The sequence below is a fragment of the Salvelinus namaycush genome, chromosome 23, assembly GCF_016432855.1.
Source record: "Salvelinus namaycush isolate Seneca chromosome 23, SaNama_1.0, whole genome shotgun sequence".
Lineage (NCBI taxonomy): Eukaryota > Metazoa > Chordata > Actinopteri > Salmoniformes > Salmonidae > Salvelinus > Salvelinus namaycush.
The window spans coordinates 38,943,173-38,966,277 of NC_052329.1; the positions used below are offsets into that span (position 1 = coordinate 38,943,173).

General features: G+C 43.2%; 1 protein-coding gene and 1 long non-coding RNA gene across 2 annotated transcripts in view; one reads left to right on the forward strand and one right to left on the reverse strand.

Moving 5' to 3' along the window:
- The first annotated feature begins 4,113 nt into the window (after positions 1 to 4,113).
- On the forward strand, positions 4,114 to 21,788 carry LOC120018411. Its single transcript, XR_005472216.1, has 3 exons — positions 4,114 to 4,388; positions 18,932 to 19,199; positions 21,739 to 21,788. It is a non-coding gene; the product is annotated as an uncharacterized LOC120018411 (long non-coding RNA).
- The window catches only part of LOC120018410 (cleft lip and palate transmembrane protein 1 homolog), a 29,086-nt gene continuing 24,077 nt past the window's right edge, over positions 18,097 to 23,105 (reverse strand). Inside the window, exon 15 of the mRNA XM_038961592.1 lies at positions 18,097 to 19,219. Within this exon, the coding sequence (XP_038817520.1) occupies positions 18,876 to 19,219 (344 nt within the window). The 3' untranslated portion in view covers positions 18,097 to 18,875. The remainder of the gene's footprint in view (positions 19,220 to 23,105) is intronic.

Genomic DNA, 23,105 nt, shown 5'->3' on the forward strand with positions numbered 1-23,105 from the left:
AGAGGTAGCCTGACTGCCATTAGGTACCGAGATGAGATCCTCAGACCCCTTGTGAGACCATATGCTGGTGCGGTTGGACCTGGGTTCCTCCTAATGCAAGACAATGCTAGACCTCATGTGGCTGGAGTGTGTCAGCAGTTCCTGCAAGAGGAAGGCATTGATGCTATGGACTGGCCCACCCGTTCCCCAGACCTGAATCCAATTGAGCACATCTGGGACATCATGTCTCGCTCCATCCACCAACGCCACGTTGCACCACAGACTGTCCAGGAGTTGGCGGATGCTTTAGTCCAGGTCTGGGAGGAGATCCCTCAGGAGACCATCCGCCACCTCATCAGGAGCATGCCCAGGCATTGTAGGGAGGTCATACAGGCACGTGGAGGCCACACACACTACTGAGCCTCATTTTGACTTGTTTTAAGGACATTACATCAAAGTTGGATCAGCCTGTAGTGTGGTTTTCCACTTTAATTTTGAGTGTGACTCCAAATCCAGACCTCCATGGGTTGATAAATTTGATTTCCATTGATAATTTTTGTGTGATTTTGTTGTCAGCACATTCAACTATGTAAAGAAAAAAGTATTTAATAAGAATATTTCATTCATTCAGATCTAGGATGTGTTATTTTAGTGTTCCCTTTATTTTTTTGAGCAGTGTATATATTTGACAACTGAGGTTGGATATATTTCCCTTTATAAATGATGAACAACACTGAATGCAAATAAGAATCCTAGCTTACTGAGACTTTCTAGTTGTTCCTTAATTGTTATCATTGTCATGCCTGTGGACAGAGAGGACACTTTGTTTCATCCGAGGAGGTCAGTGGTGCCAACTTCCTGCCAACTTCCTTCGTCTCTCTTTCTAACTGCCAGTGTTTGAACTCCTCAAATGACTCATTTGGGAGCTCCATGTAGCGCTCAACTGTCTGGAGATGGAAGGGGAAAAAAGTATCCTCATAGTAAAGAACACATGTATTTTAAATTGGAAATCAAACCATACAACTACCTTCCAGCATGCTTTGGATTCATGGAAAGCCAAGGTCATCCCTCAAAGACGCCCCACATTCCAGCTGCAGGGCTGCAAGCTGGCGAAGGAGGTCCACTGAAATTGCGGCAGATGGGAGGTGGCAGGTCAGAGTCTGTGGCGAATCAGGGTGACAGGTTCCAGCGGACAGCTGCAGCTAGATGTCATGAGCTCGTCCTGAAATGAGGACATTCCGTTTCTTCGATTGCATTGCAGTACAGTACAGTAGTTGCCATAGCAGCAAAGAGTCAGTTCAGTTTTCATTAACAGTCTTATGGCTTAGTGGGAGAAACTGTCTCTGAGCATGGTGCTGCTCCACTTGATGCTCTGGTTCAGTTTGCATGATGGTCAATGAGCCAGATGTCTTAGTTTCCAATTTTGATATAAGGCCTACCTCTAACGTCAACAACAGTCAGAAGACGGTTGTACTGGCTTTGACAGTCATGGTCATCAGGTCTCCTCCACTCCCATCGTAGGCCCACCAGGACACATGAGATGAACTGCCCTGACTAAGACAGACAGACACAAATTTGTTGTAACCTCAGCAAAAAAAGAAACGTCCCTTTTTCAGGACCCTGTCTTTCAAAGATAATTTGTAAAAATCCAAATAACTTTACAATGAAGATCTGTGAAGTGTTTAAACACTGTTTCTCATGCTTGTTCAATGAACCATGAACAATTAATGAACATGCACCTGTGGAACGGTCGTTAAGACACTAACAGGTTACAGACGGTAGGCAATTAAGGTCACAGTTGTGAAAACTTAGGACACTAAAGAGGCCTTTCTACTGACTCTGAAAAACACAAAGAAAGATGCCCAGGGTCCCTGCTCATCTGCGTGAACGTGTCTTAGGAATGCTGCAAGGGGGCATGAGGACTGCAGATGTGGCCAGGGCAATAAATTGCAATGTCCGTACTGTGAGACGCCTAAGACAGCGCTACAGGGAGACAGGACGGACAGCTGATTGTCCTCGCAGTGGCAGACCACGTGTATCAACACATGCACAGGATCGCTACATCACACCTGCGGGACAGGTACAGGATGGCAACAACAACTGCCCGAGTTACACCAGGAACGCACAATCCCTCCATCAGTGCTCAGACTGTCCGCAATAGGCTGAGAGAGGCTGGACTGAGGGCTTGTAGGCCTGTTGTAAGGCAGGTCCTCACCAGACATCACTGGCAACAACGTCACCTATGGGAAGACATCCTCCTCCCTCATGTGGGACCCTTCCTGCAGGCTCATCTTGACATGACCCTCCAGCATGACAATGCCCCCAGCCATACTGCTCGTTCTGTGCGTGATTTCCTGCAAGACAGGATTGTCAGTGTTCTGCCATGGCCAGCGAAAAGCCCGGACCTCAATCCCATTGAGCACGTCTGGGAGGGCCTGGGAGGGCATAGGCCCACCCACTGGGGAGCTAGTCCCAATCAATCAGAATGAGTTATTTTTTTACGGGCAGATATACTCCTCAGGGACACATTAATCCATTTCTGTTAGTCACATGTCTGTGGAACTTGTTCAGTTTATGTCTCAGTTGTTGAATCTTATGTTCATACAAATATTTACATATGTTAAGTTTGCTGAAAATAAACACAGTTGAGTGAGTTTTTTTTTTTTTTGCTGAGTTTATTTATAATTCAGTTAAACATCAGTTAAATGGATGCACCAATTACAGATTGCAACAAAACATGTAGTCAGTCTTTTGTGATAATATTACAGAAAACCACTACCGAGACAGACAAAATTTGACTTATCCTGAGATATGGCTCATGAGAGATCATAAAGATGCTAGTTTTAAGCTTATCGTCAGTTAACATAGACACTCCACTGTCCCTAGCAGAACTGGACACACACACGCTTCTGATCAGCATTGTGAAGCCACTGTGCATCAATGTCAAAACAAAAGTATACTGAACAAAAATAGAAATGCAACAATTAGATATTTTACTGAGTTACAGTTCATATAAGGAAATAGAAATAAGTCAATTGAAATGAATTCATTAGGCCCTAATCTATGGATTTCACAAGACTGGGCAAGGGTGCAGCCATGGGAGGGCCTGGGAGGGCATAGGCCCACCCACTGGGGAGCTAGTCCCAATCAGAATGAGTTGGGGTTTTTTTACGGGCAGATATGCTCCTCAGGGACACATGAATCCATTTCTGTTAGTCACATGTCTGTGGAACCGTGGCGCTAGCGCGCCTATGTTTATTTGCCGCTGATTTTTGCCACTGTTCATGGTCCTGAATCCATATGTGTCTGCTGTTTTACTGGGCACATCTTAGCATTCATGGGGCTTCTCCCATGGCAGGCCACTTAGCCTAATACACAAACTTCTGAACTTGGACAAGGGCTTTGAAAAACATGTAGGATAGGCTACTTAGTGGTCCCACATTATGGTGAAATAGACCTATATTTTTTCTTTATTTTGGCACTTGTTGGGCGTGATATGTTCATGATACCTCATAATTATTTCCACCTCTACAGGATTAATTGGAAGCTACAAAGGAGATCTGGAAAAGTCACATGATCCGCCCCTGAAAGAACGAGAATGTCCCCCATGGTCGGCCTGATGTCATGTCCACAGTTCCATAGCTGTATGATACACACGATCACTTGTGTGGTGTGTCACGAGGACATAACCAGCAGTTAGGACCAGTGTGTCCATCGTCGTGACATAGCTTGTGATGAGAATGTGCATACCCAGTACTCCTACACCATGGCAGGGAACAATCTTTCTGTTCCTGTGGATGCATACATGGCCATTGACCTCTACCTCGCGCTAAGGTCGGCCTGATGTCATGTACACAGTTCCAGAGTTGTATGATACACATTTAAACCCCTGAGAGTACATGGTGGTATGCTTGACTGAGACCGTAGGCCTATTTACTTCTCCCTCTACTCCCTTTACCACTCAGAAATATTCTAGGTATTTACCAGTCATATTATTTGCCTTTAAAGTAACAGTATATTTTTACTTTTTCAGACAAATAATAAGCAATGTTGACTTGCCATCAATGACCCTTTTATTTCATGAACATGTAAACACAGACTTTGGACTCAAACAAATTTAGTTTTTACAAGCTAGGCTATTCCTGAGTGTGGCAAGTGCGCACCGTGGAACTGCGGCTTAAAAGAAAAAGTGAAAACAGTCCTTACACAAATGATCAATAGTTGTTACTGTATTGTCATTTTCAGCTGCACAGTTAGTACTGTAAGCCCCAACCTGCAACCAGTTAACAGTGGAGTAGCTTCTCTTTCGTGTGAGTGTGTGTCAGACGACAAACAACTAGAGCTCTTTTTCGGTGTCTTTTCTATCGCTTCACACTCTGTTGGTAGAGGATATGTACACAGGTCCCCTGGTAAGAAAGTTACTCTCTTTTATAGCATGTGAACTTTCTTGTGTAATTGTGTATGTGCATGCTAAGGTTTGTGAGTGCATAAAAGTTGTCTGTATGTCTATTATTCATGCTGTGTGTGTGTTGACACCCTGCTGACTGGCGTGTGTCTCTCTCCCAGTGCCGCGCTACAACTCCGTATGGCAGGGATCATCAGCTAGATTCAACCGCGGGCTGATTTTGTTCTTGAGCGTATGGTCGGGGGGCCAGAACATAATTGCAAATCATTTGTAGACTGCAAATTGGCTGCAAGAAGCCCAAACAGATATTTGATTAAAACATAAAAATGTCAAACCTTGCTTTTGTGTATAATCACATCTCTCTATTATGCTTGGAAATACTTGGGAACAGATATCCAAAATGAAAATGACTAGGGGCTGATATCCTGGTGTCCAACAATGAAAACAAAAAAAAACATGGGGGCCAAATAAAACCACCCAGAGGCCAAATTCGGGCCGCGGGCCACCAGTTAGGGAACCCTGCCGTATGGTGTAGAGCAGGGGTGTCAAACTCATTCCACGGAGGGCCTAGTGTCTGCAGGTTTTTGGTTTTTCCTTTCAATAAAGCCCTAGACAACCAGGTGTGGGGAGTTCCTAACTAATTAGTGATGTTAATTCATCAATCAAGTACAAGGGAGGAGCGAAAACCCGCAGACACTCGGCCCCCCGTGGAATGAGTTTGACACCTGTGGTGTAGAGGACCAAGGGGTGCTGTGGTGTAACCAGACCTTGCACAGTTGTATCTGCCATCCCATGACATGGTGTGTGGATCACTCATTCATATCAACAATCCAGTCAAACACGGCTATTTTTTTATTTTTTTTAACCTTTATTTAACTAGGCAAGTCAGTTAAGAACAAATTCTTATTTTCAATGACGACCTAGGAACAGTCGGTTAACTGCCTTGTTCGGGGGCAGAACAACATATTTTTACCTTGTCAGCTCGGGGATTCGATCTAGCAACCTTTCAGTTACTAGTCCAATGCTCTAACCACTAGGCTACCTGCCACTATGGAGAGGAGACATACGGCCCTCAGTATGACATCTGCTGCAACGGACACAAGTGAGTTGCTCTATAGGGTGGAAACTGTAGGTAGTTGATCACAAAGACGTGAGGTTATCACTGTCTGTAAGCACAGTTCAGAGTGCCTGAGGGCTAATGATTAGATCACTTAATCTTCAGCAGACTGTATCCATCCTGCTTGTCTGTTGATGCAACGTCTTGAAATGTGTGTGCGTGTGAGCGCTTGTACTATAACTAACTGTGGAAAGTATTTTCCAACACACTGTCTGAGACTGGGTTTGCTTATGTGTGCGAGACAGATGGATTTAATTGTGATTCAAAAGAACATTTCCAATGCCTCAGGATGTGGGAGAATTCTGTGGGCGGTCACAGACTACCACCGACATATTTCAAAATGTAGCCACTGCAGCCAAAGGTCGTAGAGTCTCCTACTGTTCTGTACTTAAATCCCCTTTTTTCCAGTCAGAGGCATTCAGACAGTTATGTCTGCTTTTGGGTCTCCAGGAAATGGGTCAGTCAGTAGGTAGTTATTTTTGTTATGCTGTGTGACTTGTGCTTGGCCTCTGTCTGACTCTAGGAGGAGGCTGGTTGATTCTTGTTTGGGATTTGAAGAATGTTACTAATGTACAGTTGAGGTCAGACGTTTACATAAACCTTAGCCAAATACATTTAAACTCAGTTTCACAATTCCTGACATTTAATCCTCGTAAAAATTCCCTGTCTTAGGTCAGTTAGGATCACCACTTTATTTTAAGAATGTGAAATGTCAGAATAATAGTAGAGAGTATGATTTATTTCAGCTTTTATTTCTTTCATCACATTCCCAGTGGGTCAGAAGTTTACATACACTCAATTAGTATTTGATAGCATTGCCTTTAAATTGTTTTACTTGGGTCAAACGTTTCAGGTAGCCTTCCACAAGCTTCCCACAATAAGTTGGGTGAATCTTGGCCCATTCCTCCTGACAAAGCTCATGTAACTGAGTAAAGTTCGTCTGCCTCCTTGCTCGCACACGCTTTTTCGGTTCTGCCCACAAATGTTCTATGGGATTGAGGTCAGGGCTTTGTGATGGCCACTCCAATACCTTGACTTTGTTGTCCTTAACTTCTCTGGGATATGTGGGACGCTAACGTCCCACTTTACCAAAAGCCAGTAAAAATGCAGAGCGCCAAATTCAAATAAATTACTATAAAAATCAAACTTTCATGAAATCACACATGAAAGACACCAAATTAAAGCTACACTTGTTGTGAATCCAGCCAACATGTCTGATTTCAAAAAGGATTTACGGCGAAAGCACACCAAACGATTATGTTAGGTCAGTACATAGCCACAGAAAAACACAGCCATTTTTCCAGCCAAAGAGAGGAGTAACAAAAAGCAGAAATAGATAAAATTAATCACTAACCTTTGATGATCTTCATCAGATGACACTCATAGGACTTCATGTTACACAATACATGTATGTTTTGTTGGGTAAAGTTCATATTTATATCCAAAAATCTGAGTTTAGGCGGGACGCTACTGTCTCACTTGGCCAAAAGCCAGAGAAAATGCAGAGCGTCATATTCAAATAAATTACTAAAAAAATCTAACTTTTATTAAATCACACATGAAAGATACCAAATTAATGCTACACTGGTTGTGAATCCAGCCAACATGTCAGAATTCAAATAGTCTTTTCGGCGAAAGCAAACGATGCTATTATCGGAGGATAGCACCATAGTAAACAGAGAGAAGCATATTTCAACCCTGCAGGCGCGACACAAAACGCAGAAATAAAAATATAATTCATGCCGTACCTTTGACGAGCTTCTGTTGTTGGCACTCCAACATGTCCCATAAACATCACAAATGGTCCTTTTGTTCGATTAATTCCGTCGATATATATCCAAAATGTCAATTTATTTGGCGCGTTTGATCCAGAAAAACACTTCCAACTTGTGAAACGTGACTACAAAATCTCAAAAGTTACCTGTAAACTTTGCCAAAACATTTCAAACTACTTTTGTAATACAACTTTAGGTATTTAACGTAAATAATCGATAAAATTGAAGACGGGATGATCTGTGTTCAATACAGGATTAAAACAAACTGTAGCTAGCTTTCTGGTCATGCGCCTCTAACAAACAGTACACAACAAGTGACCCTGATTCAAAATGGCCGTACTTCTTCATTACACAAAGGAAAAACCCTCAACCAATTTCTAAAGACTGTTGATATCCAGTGGAAGCGGTAGGAACTGCAAGAAGGTCAATTAGAAATCTGTATTCCCAATGAAAATCCATTGAAAAGAGAGTGACCTCAAAACAAAAATCTGAATGGTTTGTCCTCGGGGTTTCGCCTGCTAAATAGGTTCTGTTATACTCACAGACATGATTCAGACAGTTTTAGAAACTTCAGTGTTTTCTATCCAAATCTACTAACAATATGCATATCTTACCTTCTGGGGATGAGTAGCTGGCAGTTGAATTTGGGTATGCTTTTCATTCAAACGTGAAAATGCTGCCCCCTATCCTAGAGAAGTTAAGCCATTTTGCCACAATTTTGGATGTATGCTTGGGGTCATTGTCCATTTGGAAGACCCATTTGCGACCAAGCTTTAACTTCCTGACTGATGTCTTGAGATGTTGCTTCAATATAACCACAATTTTCCTTCCTCGTGATGCCATCTATTTTGTGAAGGGCACCAGTCCCTTCTGCAGCAAAGCACCCCCACAACATGATGCTGCCACCCCCGTGCTTCATGTTTGGGATGGTGTTCTTCGGCTTGCAAGCCTCCCCCTTTTTCCTCCAAACATAACGATGGTCTTTATGGCCAAACAGTTCCATTTTTGTTTCATCAAACCAGAGGATATTTCTCCAAAAAGTCCGATCTTTGTCCCCATGTGCAGTTACAAACTGTAGTCTGGCTTTTTCATGGCGGTTTTGGAGCAGTGGCTTCTTCCTTGCTGAGCGGCCTGTCAGGTTATGTCGATATAGGACTTGTTTTACTGTGGATATAGATACTTTTGTACCCGTTTCCTCCAGCATCTTCACAAGGTCCTTTGCTGTTGTTCTGGAATTGATTTGCACTTTTCGCACCAAAGTACGTTCATCTCTAGGAGACAGAACGCGTCTCCTTCCTGAGCGGTATGACGCCTGCGTGGTCCCATGGTGTTTATACTTGCATATTATTGTTTGTACAGATGAACGTGGTACCTTCAGGCGTTTGGAAATTGCTCCCAAGGATGAACCAGAATTGTGGAGGTCTACAATTTTTTTTCTGAGGTCTTGGCTGATTTCTTTTGATATCCCCATGATGTCAAGCAAAGAGGCACTGAGTTTGAAGGTAGGCCTTGAAATACATCCACAGGTGCACCTCCAATTGACTCAAATTATGTCAGTTTGCCTATCAGAAGCTTCTAAAGCCATGACATCATTTTCTGGAATTTTCCAAGCTGTTTAAAGGCACAGTCAACTTAGTGTATGTAAACTTATGTCCCACCGGAATTGTGATACAGTGAATTATAAGTGAAATAATCTGTCTGTAAACAATTGTTGGAAAAATTACTTGTCATCCACAAAGTAGATGTCCTATCCGACTTGCCAAAACTATAGTTTTTTAACAAGACATGTGGAGTTGTTGAAAAACGAGTTTTAATGACTCCAACCTAAGTCTATGTAAACTTCTGACTTCAACTGTATGTTCCCAGTAAATGTTGTTCATTAATGACTGAAATAAGCAGGAAGTCTGTGAGAACAGTGCTGTTGAGACTCACACTTGAATGTACTTTATTTTTGACTTTGTGGCTGAATCCAAAATCATTCCCTTATCCTCACACCTCCATTTGCGCGTTCACACACACCTCAGCCATATGCGGAGGGAGTGAACATTATCGAGGGTGTATGGGGCTAATTAGACTCTCGTATAGCCACTTTGACCAAGCCAGCAAGGCTGCCAGCAAGGCTGCCAGCTCCAGAGCCAAGTGGCATCCCAACATGCACTGCGTTATGTTTGGAGTTTTCGTACAAAAGAAGGAAGAGGCGTGTCTAATTATGAGCCCTGTTTATTATGTTTGTGTCTGATTGAGGCATGACACATGAAACAAAATACATCCCAAATGAAATGTTTAACTGTTACTGAAGTGTAGATAGTGTAAAAACGACAGGGGGAATTCGTTCATTTGAATTTCATGCTTGTTCTATTATTTAAATATGGAAAATGAATTGCATCATTCACGGGTGTGGCCTGAAGTTGAGGGGTTTATTGATCCTCTTGCCACTCATGAAGTCATCCTCTGATTTTCGTCAGCAACACGTGACAACGGAGGGCACCTCCGAGCGAGGGGCTGGTTTGGGATCAGTGGTTGAAAAAGTACCCAATTGTCATAAATATAAATAGTAAAGTAAAGTACAGATACCCCCAAAAAACTACTTAAGTAGTACTTTCAAGTATTTTTACATAAGTACTTTACACCACTGTTTGGGATTCACTGAATAATGTACAGTGGCTTCAAGACGCTGACCTAAAGTAAACATTTGAATAAACTGCCCTCACCAAAAAAATGGATATCAAATTAATTGATTAGCTAAATGGATGGCCTCCCCTCTTGAGTACTGCAGTGCCTGTTGGTTTTGGTAATCTCTCTTCAGCCCTCAATCTGTTGAGGGCTGAACAAAGAATCTCCATTGAGAACCATCACAAAGTTGGTCTCCGTATTGAACTGACCTTTTTATTTAACTTTTTCTGATTAATTTTATAGTCATTAAATATGTGCCACTGGTTTGAGTCTATTACTGTCACGTTCGTCGTAACGGGGAGACCAAGGCCCAGCGTAATTTGAATACATTCTTCTTTTAATAAACGAAGAACACTTAAACAAACTAACAAAATAACAAAATGAACGTGAAGCTGACTAGTGCTGACCCCTAGACAATACAAAAACTAAACAAACCACCCTTGTCACACCCTGACCTAACCAAATAATAAAGAAAACAAAGATAACTAAGGTCAGGGCGTGACAATTACAACATCTCTACAAGAACAAAACGCTCAGAATAAGTATAGTTCTAAAAGCGAGAGAACTACTTCAATGAATAACTCAAATCAACCAAAATATCCTTCAGAAATACTTAGTTAATGTTCAGTCAGTCTCTCAACTCTTCAAACAACAGCTATGGACAAGTATGTCACACAAAGTATGCAATTTTAAATAAAATAAATAATTAGTAAGTGTACTGTCATGTACTGAAAACTACAAAACAAATAACAAATATCATACTATACACCAGGGGTTCTCAAACAGGGGTCCGTGGACCCCTAGGAGTCCCTGGTGTAATTGCAAGGGGTCCGTGAAATAAAAAGTGTAATGAAGGTATTCAGCAGCACAAGGATTCCAGTAACTTTACATATAATATAGAGGGGGTGGAGGTCCTTTGATGTGCTGTGAATTTTTCAATGGCTTTTCTCCAGTTCCTCAATCCTGCACTTATGAAGACAGCATCAGATCTTTGGCCAAAAAATGGCTGGCTTGAAAACCCTTGCTACAGTGAAAACCCAACACTCCTTTTATTGATGGATTATAATGTAGCCAGGGGAAATCGCGAAACCATCTCTCTTGAAACGTCAACACTCTGTTGGCAAGAGTTTGTGGTTCTATAAATTGTGGGTGTGGCTGATATGGTTTTGTACCATCACTGGGGTAACTGGACAATGCTGTGCCACTGTCCCCTATACTGGTGCAGCTGGCGTCAAGGTTGACACCTGGTCCTGCCGTGGCTGTGACACTGTCCTCTGAAGTCGCTCACCCTGGCTCTTTCCCTTTCACCACCCTCACTGACTCAGTCTGTCTCCTAGAAAATAAATAAGGTGTTTGCCGTACTCCTAACTACCGGTACCCAAAACTACACAATTAAATCACAACAGCAATACCATTGCCTTAAACAAATCTTAGTTCAGTCACCAGTTTAAGTTGAGAGTGGGGGAATTTTTCAAACATTTTCCAATTATGTCCCTATTTTACAAGTCAAAAAAAGAAAGAACCTTTCATAATGTTGCCAAACAAAGACTCAAACTTACCTGAGACTCCACTCCCTGTCTCTGCCAGTCTGTCCCTGCCCATCTGTCCCCAGCTCTGCGGTCTGTGTGCCATCTGTTGCCTGCTCTGCCAAATTACATCATTGTGAAACATTTCCATTTCACTTCTTTCTTATGAACATTTTATCAACTAGTCTTTGAGATATTAGGCTACCTGGGTTCTTACTTTGCGTTTTGGTGTACTGAAAAATACTGATGTCCGCCATTTTTCTACCTGGCTGGCTGGCTGGCTACACACACACACACACAGTATGCATGATATTTACAGTAGGAGATGGGCTTCTATCATCTTCTATCATTCTAGATGGGCTTCGATCTATAAGGTAGCTAGCTAGTCAGCTAGCAAATGTGAAATTGATTGCAGTGACAAGGGTTGACAGCTGTATGAGTTCACCATTTACACAACGTATGCTGCAACCTTTTGTAATTTTAATATAGTATGTTTTATATTGGCTGGCTTCCAACAATAGCTTAATTTGCAGAGCTAGCGAGCACCAAATTCCGTTTCTGTGGTGTTTGCTATATAATCTTTGCTATCGTCAGTTTACTCCAAGATCGGCACACAGGTGGTTCAAAGTACCCTAGCGACAATTTAGCTTTTGCAACGAGACCATTAAAGATATTTAAGACAATGGTATAAGAGAGTGTAGTTCTGTTTAGTTTGGAGTTCAGTTTATCACTAACCTTATCACAGGGACTTCGAAGCACTACAGCTGCATGCTGATCTTGGAATAAACTGACGATAGTAAAGATTCCATCTTTGAAGACGCCACATAAATGGAATAGGTACTAGCTAGCTTGATAGTTAACGTTTGCTTTAGTTTGCTCGCTAGCTCTGCAAATTCAGCTATAGTGTGTGTGAACCCTGCCAACATAAAACATCGCTATGGTGCGATTGACTGGATTAACCTCACGTTAGTTACGTGCATTGGGTGCCTTTCAGACGGTAGTCACGAACCCCCTGTTACCTTGCCAGCTAAGGAACACTACATTGCATTGCTAGCTTCTCTCATTGCCTCAAATTCAAATAGCTGCAAACACTTGTTGATGTTACTGTAGCTACCTAGCAATCAGCTAACCGCTAGCTAACATAAAGAGTGACCTGTAATTTAATGCAGCGAAAATGAAGACTGGTGACGGTTAAAAATGTGTATTATATTGAGTGGTAGAAGTAAAGAAATGTCTAATATATCCTTTGTTTGAACTACTTACTGGAGGACAGCCACCAACTGTCAAATTCCCACAGTACCTGCATCATGTGCCACTAGCAGTGGATCAAACCATTGTGAAGCAAAGGGCAGGGAATTCGCAATCTTTTGAAACTTAAAAACGCGCTATTAAGTGTCTATAATCAGCACAAGTGCTTTCACTGCATATTATTAATATTATTGAAATTACAGTTATGTTTCCAGTGATATATTGGGGGGGACAAATTATATTTTTCCCAGGATGGGGGGGTCGTGTCCCCCCCGGGATTTCCGCCCATGTAGTACTAAAGTAAAAACACTTTAAAGTACTACTTCAGTCGTTTTTTGGGATATCTGTACTTTACAATTTATTTTTTTGACTACTTTTTACTCCATACATTTTCCCTGACACCCAAAAGTACTCGTTACATGTGTAATGCTTAGCAGCACAGGAAAATGGACCAATTCAAACACATCCCTGGTCATATCTACTGCCTCTGATCTGACGGACTCACTAAAAACACATGTTTAGTTTGTAAATGATGTCTGAGTGTTGGAGTATGCCCCTAGCTATCTGTAAATAAAATAAAAACAAGAAAATGTTTCCATCTGGTTTCTTTAATATAAGGAATTTGAAATTATTGATACTTTAACTTTTAATACTTAAGTATATTTTAGAAATTACATTTACTTTATATTTAAAACCACATACTTTTAGACTTTTACTCAAGTAGTATTTTATTGGATGACTTTCACTGGAGTCATTTTCAATTAAGGTATCTTTACTTTTACTCAAGTATGACTATTGAGTACTTTTCCCACAACTGATTAAACAGCATGGTCATTACACAGGCGCACCTTGTGCTGGGGACAATAAAAGGCCACTTTAAAATGTGCAGTTTTATCTCACAGCACAATGCCACAGATGTTTTGTGCAATTGGTATGCTGACTGCAGGAATGTCCACCAGAGCAGTTGCCAGATAATTTTATGGTAATTTCTCTACCATATGCTGCCTCGAACATCGTTTTAGAGATATTGGCAGTGCGTCCAACGGGCCTCACAACCGCAGACCACGTGTAACCACGCCAGCCCATGACTTCCACATCTGGCTTCTTCACCTGCGGGATCATCAGAGGGGGGGGGGGGGGGGGGGGGGGGGGGGTGCTGATGAGTATTTCTGCCTGTAAAAAAACTCAATCTGATTGATTTGGACTGGCTCCCCAGTGGGTGGGCCTATGCCCTCCCAGGCCCACCCATGGCTGCACCCTTGCCCAGTCTTGTGAAATCCATAGATTAGGGCCTAATGAATTCATTTCAATTGACTTATTTCTATTTCCTTATATGAACTGTAACTCAGTAAAATATTTAATTTTTGCATTTTTATTTTTGTTCAGTATACTTTTGTTTTGACACTGATGCACAGTGGCTTCACAACGCTGATCAGAAGCGTGTGTGTGTGTGTCCAGTTCTGCTAGGGACAGTGGAGTGTCTATGTTAACTGACGATAAGCTTAAAACTAGCATCTTTATGATCTCTCATGAGCCATATCTCAGGATAAGTCAAATTTTATCTGTCTCGGTAGTGGTTTTCTGTAATATTATCACAAAAGACTGACTACATGTTTTGTTGCAATCTGTAATTGGTGCATCCCTTTTTTGGATGTTTAACTTAATTATAAATAAACTCAGCAAAAAAAGAAACGTCCTCTCACTGTCAACTGCGTTTATTTTCAGCAAACTTAACATGTATAAATATTTGTATGAACATAACAAGCTTCAGCAACTGAGACAAACTGAACAAGTTCCACAGACATGTGACTAACAGAAATGGAATAATGTGTCCCTGAACAAAGGGGGGTCAAAATCAAAAGTAACAGTCAGTATCTGGTGAGATCCGGGCTCTTCGCTGGCCATGGCAGAACACTGACATTCCTGTCTTGCAGGAAATCACAGACAGAACAAGCAGTATGGCTGGTGGCATTGTCATGCTGGAGGGTCATGTCAGGATGAGCCTGCAGAAAGGGTACCACATGAGGGAGGAGGATGTACTTCCCTGTAACACACAGTCCTGTCTTGTCCAGCGACGGTGGGTTTGTGCCCATAGGCGACGTTGTTGCCAGTGATGTCTGGTGAGGACCTGCCTTACAACAGGCCTACAAGCCCTCAGTCCAGCCTCTCTCAGCCTATTAGGGACAGTCTGAGCACTGATGGAGGGATTGTGTGTTCCTGGTGTAACTCGGGCAGTTGTTGTTGCCATCCTGTATCTGTCCCGCAGATGTGATGTTCGGATGTACTGATCCTGTGCAGGTGTTGTTACATGTGGTCTGCCACTGCGAGGACGATCAGCTGTCCATCCTGTCTCCCTGTAGCGCTGTCTTAGGCGTCTCACAGTACGGACATTGCAATTTATTGCCCTGGCCACATCTGCAGTCCTCCTGCCTCCTTGCAGCATGCCTAAGGCACGTTCACTTAGATGAGCAGGGACACTGGTAATCATTCTTTTGGTGTTTTTCAGAGTCAGTAGAAAGGCCTCTTCAGTGTCCTAAGTTTCCATAACTGTGACCTTAATTGCCTACCGTCTGTAAGCTGTTAGTGTCTTAACGACCGTTCCACAGGTGCATGTACATTAATTGTTTATGGTTCATTGAACAAGCATGGGAAACAGTGTTTAAACCCTTTACAATGAAGATCTGTGAAGTTATTTTAGATTTTTATGAATTATCTTTGAAAGACAGGGTCCTGAAAAAGGGACGTTTCTTTTTTTGCTAAGTTTATATACCCATTGATTCTTGAAGAATATAATTAGTCTCATGGGTTTAGTTTAACTGTCATTCACCATCAGAACCCAAAATAAGCGTGTTTTACGCTGTAAACAATGTACTTATAAACAAACTCTGTATAGCCTCAAAACATGGTTAAAACCATAATTTTAAGCTCATGGAGTCTGCATCCATAGCCCTGTCTTTGAACTTGAGTGGTTACATTTCTCCAGCCCCATCCCTCAGCTGTTTACCAAAGACAGTGGCCCTGCATATTTGTTGCCTGGAGATTGCCCCTTTAATGGTGCTAGGTTAATGAAAAAAAATCTTAAATAGAGTACCACAGTTTGAGCCATAATACCCATAAAACCTGGCGGGCAAACAGGGAAATGGTTCCAATTGTTTTTCGACCATTAATTTTTCCCATAGAAGATTTTAGAAACACTTAAAATAAGGGTTGGGTGGCCTCCCGAGTGGCGCAGCGGTCTAAGGCACTGCTTAGCAGTGCTTGAGGCATCACTACAGACCCGGGTTAGATCCCAGGCTGTGTCACAACTGTCCGTGACCAGGAGTCCCACAGGGCGGCGCACAATTAGCTCAGCGTTGTCCGGGTTAGGGGAGGGTTTGGCCTAAAGGTCGACCAATTATGATTTTTCAACGCTGATACCGATTATTGGAGGACCAAAAAAGCAGATTCCAATTAATTGTCCGATTTTTATATGTAATTATGACAATTACAACAATATTGAATGAACAATTAACACTTATTTTAACACAAATAAAATCAATTTAGTCTCAAATAAATAATGAAACATGTTCAATTTAGTTTAAATAATGCAAAAAGACAGCGTTGGAGAAGAAAGTAAAAGGGCAATATGTGCCATGTAAAAAAAGTTTATGTTTAAGTTCCTTGCTCAGAACGAGACCATATGAAAGCCTTTTTACCTTGAGTCTTCAATATTCCCAGTTAAGACGTTTTAGGTTATCATTATTATAGGAATTATGATGCGTCGACTATTTCTCTCTATACCATTTGAATTTCATATACCTTTGACTATTGGATGTTCTTATAGGCACTTTAGTATTGCTAGCCTAATCTCGGGAGTTAATAGGCTTGAAGTCATAAACAGTGCTGTGCATCAAGCGTTGCTAAGAGCTGCTGGCAAATGCAGTAAAGTGCTGTTTGAATAAATGCTTACGAGCCTGCTGCTGCCTACCACCGCTCAGTCAGAGTGCTCTATCAAATCATAGACTTAATTGTAATATAATAAACACACAGAAATATGAGCCCTTGGTCATTAATATGGTCAAATCCGGAAACTATAATTTCAAAAACAAAACTTTTATTCTTTCAGTGCAATACGGAACCGTTCTGTATTTTATAGAACGGGTGGCATCCCTAAGTCTAAATATTGCTGTTGCATTGCACAACCTTCAATGTTACATCATAATTATGTAAAATTCTGGCAAATTATTTACGGTCTGTTAGGAAGAAATGGTCTTCACACAGTTTGCAACGAGCCAGGCGGCCCAAACGGCTGCATATGCCCTGACTCTGCTTGCACTGAACTCGAGAAGTGATAATTTCTCTAGTTAATATTGCCTGCTAACATGCATTTCTTTTAACTAAATATGCAGGTTTAAAAAAATGTATACTTCTGTGTATTGATTTTAAGAAAGGCATTGATGTCTATGGTTAGGTACATTTGTGCAACGATTGTGCTTTTTTTGTGAATGAGCTTTCGTTAAATCATCACTTGTTTGGCGAAGTTGAAGTAGGCTGTGATTCGATGATAAATTAACAGGCACCGCATTGATTATATGCAACGCAGGTCAAGCTAGTTAACCTAATAATATCATCAACCATGTGTAGTTAACTAGTGATTATGTTAAGATTGATTGTTTTTCATAATATAAGTGCAATACTAGCTAGCAACTTACCTTGGCTCCTTGCAGCCACACTCGCGTAACATGTGGTCAGCCTGCCACTCAGTCTCCTCGTGGATTGCAATGTAATCGGCCATAATCGGTGTCCAAAAATGCCGATTACCGATTGTTATGAAAACTTGAAATCGGCCCCTAATTAATCCACCATGCCTCTAATTATCAGTCGACCTCTAGTTTGGCGGGGGGGCTTTACTTGGCTCATTGTGCTCGAGCGACTCCTTGTCGCCTGCAGGCTGACGCTGGTCGTCAGTTGAACAGTGTTTCCTCCAATACATTGGTGCAGGTGTTAAGTGCGGTTTGGCGGGCCTTATTTCGGACGACGCATGACTCGACCTTCGCCTCTACCGAGCCCGTTGGGGAGTTGCAACGATGAGACAAGATCGAAATTGGGGCGAAAAAGGGCTGATGTATAGCGTAGGCTTACCCTGGCATGACGTTTTGATAACCGTTCAAGGATTTTTAAGCCTTGCCATGGATTGCGGGACAACTGCGGGATGCATTGGAGTCAGCACCCTTGTTGAATGCTTTCGACACCTTGTAGTATCCATGCCCAGACGAATTGAGGCTATTCTGAGGGCGTTGATGTCTTAGGTGTTCTTAATGTTTTGTAGACTCAAGTGTATGTCAAGGTGGTCCTGCTTGGAGTGTGAATGTAGTAGAACTGAAAAATCATAAGTCCAGGCAAAAATACTTAAATCAGCTATTACTAGACATTTTGACATCAGTATTATTAACATTACAACCCGAGATTCTGTAGTTTCAGAACATACAAAATAAATTCAAGTGACTGAAAAACAGAAATCAAGCCATCATTAATAATATTAATATATTTCTATTAATACCTACAAGGCTGGTTTTTTGTTGTTGTTCAAGTTTGGAACATCGACCATTTGTTTAAAATGGAGGGTAGACTGTCTTTCCTGGGTAGTGTTGGACAGGTCGTCCATCTTGGCTCCCTTCACGTCACACTTGGCTCTGGACCCTTCCAGATTCCTCCAGCACTACTCACCAATTTTCCCGCCATGACACATTGCTTTCACACATGGAATGATAAAAAATAAAAAAGTAAATCACAAGAAATCCACAGACAGCGCAAAGATCTGAAAATACGGAGATATGTACTGCAACTTTCCACCCTCAACTGGTTCTCCCACATTCACAACCTGGCCTCCAAATCATTACTGTTACCCAAAATATAAAGAATACAGTACATCACATTTGTTTTACTTCACTTGAACTAAAAAGAAAAGAAAATAGGAAGTCCACATTATTTACGATTCGCTGCAGATCCCCCACACAAAGAAGAGGGAGAGTTAGACTGAAATTTGTAGCGGTGTCCATGACAGAATACAACGACTCCTTTTCTCTGGCAAATGACATTTCACTCTGCCTGGTTTCCACAGGTCCTCTTCACCCCAGGAGCGAGGGCGAGAAAGGCGGATAAGTTGGTCGTGGTTAATCGTTCTTCTTCTCATCCTTTGCTTTTTCTGTTATGGCTGCGACCTCCCCAGTGGCTGCGACCTCCCCAGTGGCTGCGACCTCCCCAGTGGCTGCGACCTCCCCAGTGGCTGCGACCTCCCCAGTGGCTGCGACCTCCCCAGTGGCTGCGACCTCCCCAGTGGCTGCGATCTCCCCAGTGGCTGCGATCTCCCCAGTGGCTGCGATCTCCCCCTGTGCTGTGCTGTCCTTGTTAGGGTCCACTCCAGTGGGTTCCGCTCCGCTGGTGCCAAATTCGTTCATCCGGTTGGGATCCACCCTGTAGATCCAGCGCTGGTACAGGTAGACAAAGAATACTACGTCTGTGGAGGGAAACAGAGTTATTACAGGGAACCAGGGGTGTAACGTTCACCAAAACACACGGTTTGGTACATATCGCTGTTTCGGGGGTCACGGTTCGGTTTCGGTACAGCGGGAAAATGAAATGCTAACAAATACTGTAGTAACAATTGCGTTGTTATTCCTGATTCCATGTAGGATCATGAGTCATATAAAGCCTGAAGAGAGCACCATCACGAGTACCAACATGTTGAATTTTCATAAATTAAAACAATTACTCAACACTAAAATAAAGTGCAATATGCATGTGATATCAATATGTAAAACATGGCTCAGAGATTGTGCACTGAGTGCACAAAACATTAAGGACACCTTCCTAATACTGAGTTGCACCCCACCTTTTGCCCTCAGAACAGCCTTAATTCGTCGGGGCATGGCCTCTACAAGGTGTCGAAAGCGTTCCACAGAGATGCTGGCCCATGTTGACGCCAATGCTTCCCACAGTTTATGTCAAGTTGGCTGGATATCCTTTGGGTGGTGGACATTTCTTGATACACACAGGAAACGGTTGAGCACGACAAACCCAGCAGCGCTGCAGTTCTTGACACCGCTACCATAACCTGTTCAAAAGGCATTTCAATCTGTATCTTGCCCACACCTCAATGGCACAGCTACACAATCCATGTCTCAAGGCTTGAAAATCCTTCTTTAACCTAGTCTCCTCCCCTTCATGTAAACCAGGGATGGGCCCGCAGACCATTTTGTAGGCCCGTGGACCAACTCAGTCGGGGTCTCAACTTACTGTTGAGAGTTAGAATAATAGAATACACAAGGTGAAATGTGAAAATATGGTTGTGCATCAGAAGTTAGTCTAGTGGCCAGCTAACTACACTTGTAGTAAGCATGGTCGAATTACTGACCGGGGTGAGGCCCACTGACCATCAGTTAGCATATTAAAACCTGCAAACATTTGCCTCAACCCTATGGCAAAATGTGTAGAATTGCAGGAAATTAGCTGTAAAACTGCCATTTTTTCTCTCCACCGCATGGCAAAATTACTAGAATAGCATGAAATGAGTTATAAAAATGGCTAAATCTTCTTTCCACCCACATGGCAAAATGTGTAGAATTGCAGGAAATTTACTTTAAAACGTAATTTCTCTCTTCTCGCTGTCACGAGGGAGGTAAACGCATCATACCGGCTGTATTTCTGTATTTTTGAAAGTTATATCTTAAACGTGATTGCTAACATGCAAAAAAAATGTGGGGCTTTATCAACAATAGACTAATGGAACAAATACCAATAGATGTTTTTGGGGTGAAATGTTTCTAAGTAGCTCTCTGTAGGTTTGGAGGTCCATCTGTAGCAGGGATGGGCAACTCCAGTCCTCTGGGCCACACTTTTGCCCCAGCTAACACACCTGACTCCAATAATCAACTAATGATGATCTTCAGTTTAGAATGCAATTAGTTTAATCAGCTGTGTTTGATAGAAATGGAGTAAAGTGTGACACCAGTCCTCGAGGACTGGGGTTGCCCATCCCTGATCTGTAGTAAGCGCAATACATGGTGCATTGGCAAATTCATTGACAACCTCAGCTTTAGTGGGTTAACTGCCTTGTTCAGGGGCAGAACGACAGATTTTTACCTTGTCAGCTCGGGGATTCGATCTAGTAACCGAAATGGTTACTAGTCCAACGCTCTAACCACTAGGCTACCTGCCGCTCAATTGAATGTATTACTTTAGGCTTGGTCTATTTAGTAGGCTATTTTGCAGCATAAAGCTGAGTGACTCACTCATTTGTAGCTTTGAATCAAAATAAATAAGTACAGACATTCTTTCTGATAGTCTCTAATAAATAAATGTTTTGACAAAGTTAATCTGCTCGTGTATGTGTTAAATAATTTTTTGATATTGTGGTTACAATAAACAATGCAAACAAAATAAATCCTATTCATAATTAATGATCAGATTCGTGTTAGGAGCTGTGTTAGGAGCTGCTCTTCCATCCTATCATCTCTTCCCTCTGCTCAAACCTTCTCCAACCTATCTCCTGATTCTGCCTCCTCAACCCTCCTCTCCTCCCTTTCTGCATCCTTTGACTCTCTATGTCCCCTATCCTCCAGGCCGGCTCGGTCCTCCCCTCCTGCTCCGTGGCTCGACGACTCATTGCGAGCTCACAGAACAGGGCTCCGGGCAGCCGAGCGGAAATGGAGGAAAACTCGCCTCCCTGCGGACCTGGCATCCTTTCACTCCCTCCTCTCTACATTTTCCTCTTCTGTCTCTGCTGCTAAAGCCACTTTCTACCACTCTAAATTCCAAGCATCTCCCTCTAACCCTAGGAAGCTCTTTGCCACCTTCTCCTCCCTCCTGAATCCTCCTCCCCCCCCCCCCCTCCTCCCTCTCTGCGGATGACTTCGTCAACCATTTTGAAAAGAAGGTCGACGACATCCGATCCTCGTTTGCTAAGTCAAACGACACCGCTGGTTCTGCTCACACTGCCCTACCCTGTGCTTTGACCTCTTTCTCCCCTCTCTCCAGATGAAATCTCGCGTCTTGTGACGGCCGGCCGCCCAACAACCTGCCCGCTTGACCCTATCCCCTCCTCTCTTCTCCAGACCATTTCCGGAGACCTCCTCCCTTACCTCACCTCGCTCATCAACTCATCCTTGACCGCTGGCTACGTCCCTTCCGTCTTCAAGAGAGCGAGAGTTGCACCCCTTCTGAAAAAACCTACACTCGATCCCTCCGATGTCAACAACTACAGACCACTATCCCTTCTTTCTTTTCTCTCCAAAACTCTTGAACGTGCCGTCCTTGGCCAGCTCTCCTGCTATCTCTCTCAGAATGACCGTCAGGTTTCAAGACTAGTCATTCAACTGAGACTGCTCTTCTCTGCGTCACGGAGGCGCTCCGCACTGCTAAAGCTAACTCTCTCTCCTCTGCTCTCATCCTTCTAGACCTATCGGCTGCCTTTGATACTGTGAACCATCAGATCCTCCTCTCCACCCTCTCCGAGTTGGGCATCTCCGGCGCGGCCCACGCTTGGATTGCGTCCTACCTGACAGGTCGCTCCTACCAGGTGGCATGGCGAGAATCTGTCTCCGCACCACGTGCTCTCACCACTGGTGTCCCCCAGGGCTCTGTTCTAGGCCCTCTCCTATTCTCGCTATACACCAAGTCACTTGGCTCTGTCATATCCTCACATGGTCTCTCCTATCATTGCTATGCAGACGACACACAATTAATCTTCTCCTTTCCCCCTTCTGATAACCAGGTGGCGAATCACATCTCTGCATGTCTGGCAGACATATCAGTGTGGATGACGGATCACCACCTCAAGCTGAACCTCGGCAAGACGGAGCTGCTCTTCCTCTCGGGGAAGGACTGCCCGTTCCATGATCTCGCCATCACGGTCGACAACTCCATTGTGTCCTCCTCCCAGAGTGCTAATAACGTTGGCGTGATCCTGGACAACACCCTGTCGTTCTCAACTAACATCAAGGCGGTGACCCGTTCCTGTAGGTTCATGCGCTACAACATTCGCAGAGTACGACCCTGCCTCACACAGGAAGCGGCGCAGGTCCTAATCCAGGCACTTGTCATCTCCCGTCTGGATTACTGCAACTCGCTGTTGGCTGGGCTCCCTGCCTGTGCCATTAAACCCCTACAACTCATCCAGAACGCCGCAGCCCGTCTGGTGTTCAACCTTCCCAAGTTCTCTCACGTCACCCCGCTCCTCCGCTCTCTCCACTGGCTTCCAGTTGAAGCTCGCATCCGCTACAAGACCATGGTGCTTGCCTACGGAGCTGTGAGGGGAACGGCACCTCCGTACCTTCAGGCTCTGATCAGGCCCTACACCCAAACAAGGGCACTGCGTTCATCCACCTCTGGCCTGCTCGCCTCCC